Below are 2,802 nucleotides of genomic sequence, written 5' to 3'. Positions count from 1 at the left end.
AGAGAGAGAGAGAGAGAGAGAGAGAGAGAGAGAGAGAGAGAGACAAGGAATCCGAAGCAGGATCCAGGCTCCGAGCTGTCAGTACAGAACCGGACGCTGGGCTCCAACCCGCGAACCGTGAGATCATGACCTGAGCCGAAGTCTGACGCTTAACCGACTGAGCCACCCATGCACCCCTGATCCTTGTAGTTTGAATTCCGGTCGGGTTATGTCATATCAGCTCTAGAGGCCGCTGAGAAATGTCAACACTGTGGAGTTTTTAAATATAATTTGGAATTTTGGGAAACATTCTCTGGGTTTTTTTTCCCATTAGAATTCTAGATCAGTAAAAGTGAAGTTTCTGTGGCATGCTAAGTGCAGCACTCCGTGACTTCCTTGCCGATGAGGCAGGGAAAAGCCCCATCCCTGTTCAGGGCCTTGTTGGAGAGCTGGGTCTGCTGACATTTGAGCTGTGGCTCTCTCAAATGGGGAGAGCCTTACCCCATCTCTGCCTCAGGGTTTGGTGAGGCTGGGTTACACTTCTTTTGCAGTGTCGTCTGAACACTTAAAAAGGTGTAATGTAAAATCTCCTTATTCTCTGCATCTGAATTGCTCTAGGGTTAGACTTTTCATTTGAGGTTCTGTCCCATAAGTAAACATCTGATCCTTATATTTCTTCTTGAGCAAAGGTTATTTCGTGTAGGGTTTCAGTAGCTGGGGTAATGTGATCTGAGTCCCACAGGGAGCTCGCCCAGCGCCTCCGCACTCCTGTGGGCTGTGGACAGGCCAGCCAGGCTCTCCTGCAGCCCCTGCCTCTGGGCCCCATGCTGACCTGGACTTCTGCTCCCACCCACACTTCCCACATGACCTCAAACATGGGGCAGAGGTGGGCAAGCTACAAGAAAAAAGTCCTGAAAAATGTCTTCCATCTGCCTTTTTCCAGAAAGAAAAAGCCTTTTTGAAAATTAGCGTTACAAAAGAACATGAAAATTTGTAGAAATCTTGGGAAAATACAATTAAAGTATAAAGAAAGATTTCCAGTTGTTCTTCAAGCCAGGATTAACTGCTGCTGGTGTTACTGGAGTTGGTCTCACATTAGCGTCTCACGCGTGTTCGGATGCTCCTGGCCACCACCCGAGTGGACAGTCAACTGTGTCAGGGGCCCCTGTTATTGTCCGCCATTTAATCTGCCGCAGCACCCGAGGGCCGGGCTCCAGCCTGCTCTCGTGACGAACCCGTGTGTTGTTTCCTTTTCTCGTCCTGAGGAACTGTACTACGCCTGCTTCCTTTTGTCACTTACGATTCCTTAGGCCTTTTGTGGTTGTCCGGCTGTCATCCGGAACAGCAATTGTCTCTGCTTTGGGGGGCGGGGTCTCCCCTCTGCTCCTGACCTGCTGTGGGGGAGTCAGGCTTGTGAACAGGCCAAGGTGGAGCCTTCTGGGTGGGGTGTGCGCGAGGGACCCTCAGGCTGGTACAGGGAGACCTACCTTCTGTGCTCTGTGGCTGAGGCTTCATCTGTTGGGAGCAGGTTGTAAGCGAGGGGCTCAAGTCAGGGCCGGTTTCCCTGTGTCCTGAATGGCAAGTGACCAGAGCCGAGGTGAACATTTGAGTAACCCCCACGAGGTTGGTCATAGAGCAGCGGGGGAGGACCCAGGTTTACCACTGGCCCACTTGGGGAACCAAGGCCCGGACCCAGGGCTGTCGTGTATAGCCTGCAACCCACCCCTTGATCTCTTAACCACCTTCCTGTATCCACGCTCCCACCTGACCTCGGCATCCCCTACGGTGGACAGGCCTGAGAGGGTGGTCAGGGTTACCTACCCATGCCTCGCTGCCCTGGTCTCCGTCAGAGTCGGGGTCGTCTGGAGACATGGATTAATTTGGGTTCCTAAATTTTTTGTTTTGTTTTTTGCCAAATAACATTTTGTTCCTTCTGTTAAAAAATATCGAGATCTAAATGACTGTTGTTTCTTCCCCAGAGGTTGACAGATATATTCAGGCGTTATGATACGGATCAGGACGGCTGGATTCAGGTGTCATATGAACAATATCTGTCCATGGTCTTCAGCATCGTATGACACTGGCCTGTGCAAATAACAGCATGACTTACGGAAGGAAGACTAAAAATGCCAAATCACCCTTTAAAGAAACGGAACACAAATGCAGCCAGATACTGTTCTTTCTTTAGATTTTATATAATTAACATTTGGGGACCTGACTGTACATATGTGGATAAGCTGATTAAGATTTTTGCAAATGTAACAGTAGTTATAACTCACATACAAACATTTGATTTGAGACTGTTCAGTTGTGCCATGAGGTAAGATATAATAATGTTTCAAGTGTCTTGCATGCAAAAAATTCATCATGTGCATTTCTAGATAGCTCCAGTTCTATAGTGGAAATACTTTTATTAGCCAATAGGAATTTAAAAATAATAGAGAACTTGCACAGAGGCTTTTATGTGCCTTACATTTTTAAAACAGGGTTTATTGTACTTGTTTGAATATGCAACATAAACAATAAAGCAAATGCGCACCCCGTCCCAGACAGCTCAGATATACTCACGTGGGAGCTCCCAGAGGTCCAGGACCCTTTCTGGGGCGTCCGCCTGACTCTGCTAACGGAATCCAAGGAGACCACTGTCCTCTGTGACAGGAGTTAGTTTAAATTTCATAAAACTTCTTTGGACATAGAAATCCAAATTTGGTCTGGAAGCGTGTGGGTTTCTGTCACTTACAGTGATTCAGTCCTGCTCTCTGAGGATCTGTTAACTGTGGTTTTTGAACATGAAAGCGGGCTGCAGACATCTGGGATGGTCGC

General features: G+C 48.0%; 1 protein-coding gene across 5 annotated transcripts in view; it reads left to right on the top strand.

Annotated features, from left to right (window-relative positions):
* The window catches only part of PDCD6 (programmed cell death 6), a 21,433-nt gene extending 18,909 nt beyond the window's left edge, over nt 1-2,524 (top strand). For all 5 annotated transcript variants that reach the window (XM_049648339.1, XM_049648338.1, XM_049648337.1 and 2 more), the window contains one exon: nt 1,959-2,524. In XM_049648339.1, the coding sequence (XP_049504296.1) occupies nt 1,959-2,057 (99 nt within the window). In that variant the 3' untranslated portion in view covers nt 2,058-2,524. The remainder of the gene's footprint in view (nt 1-1,958) is intronic.
* The last annotated feature ends 278 nt before the right edge of the window (nt 2,525-2,802 follow it).

The sequence above is a fragment of the Panthera uncia genome (genome assembly GCF_023721935.1).
Source record: "Panthera uncia isolate 11264 chromosome A1 unlocalized genomic scaffold, Puncia_PCG_1.0 HiC_scaffold_17, whole genome shotgun sequence".
NCBI classification, from domain to species: Eukaryota; Metazoa; Chordata; class Mammalia; order Carnivora; family Felidae; genus Panthera; species Panthera uncia.
This window is presented reverse-complemented; position numbering and strand designations above follow the sequence as displayed.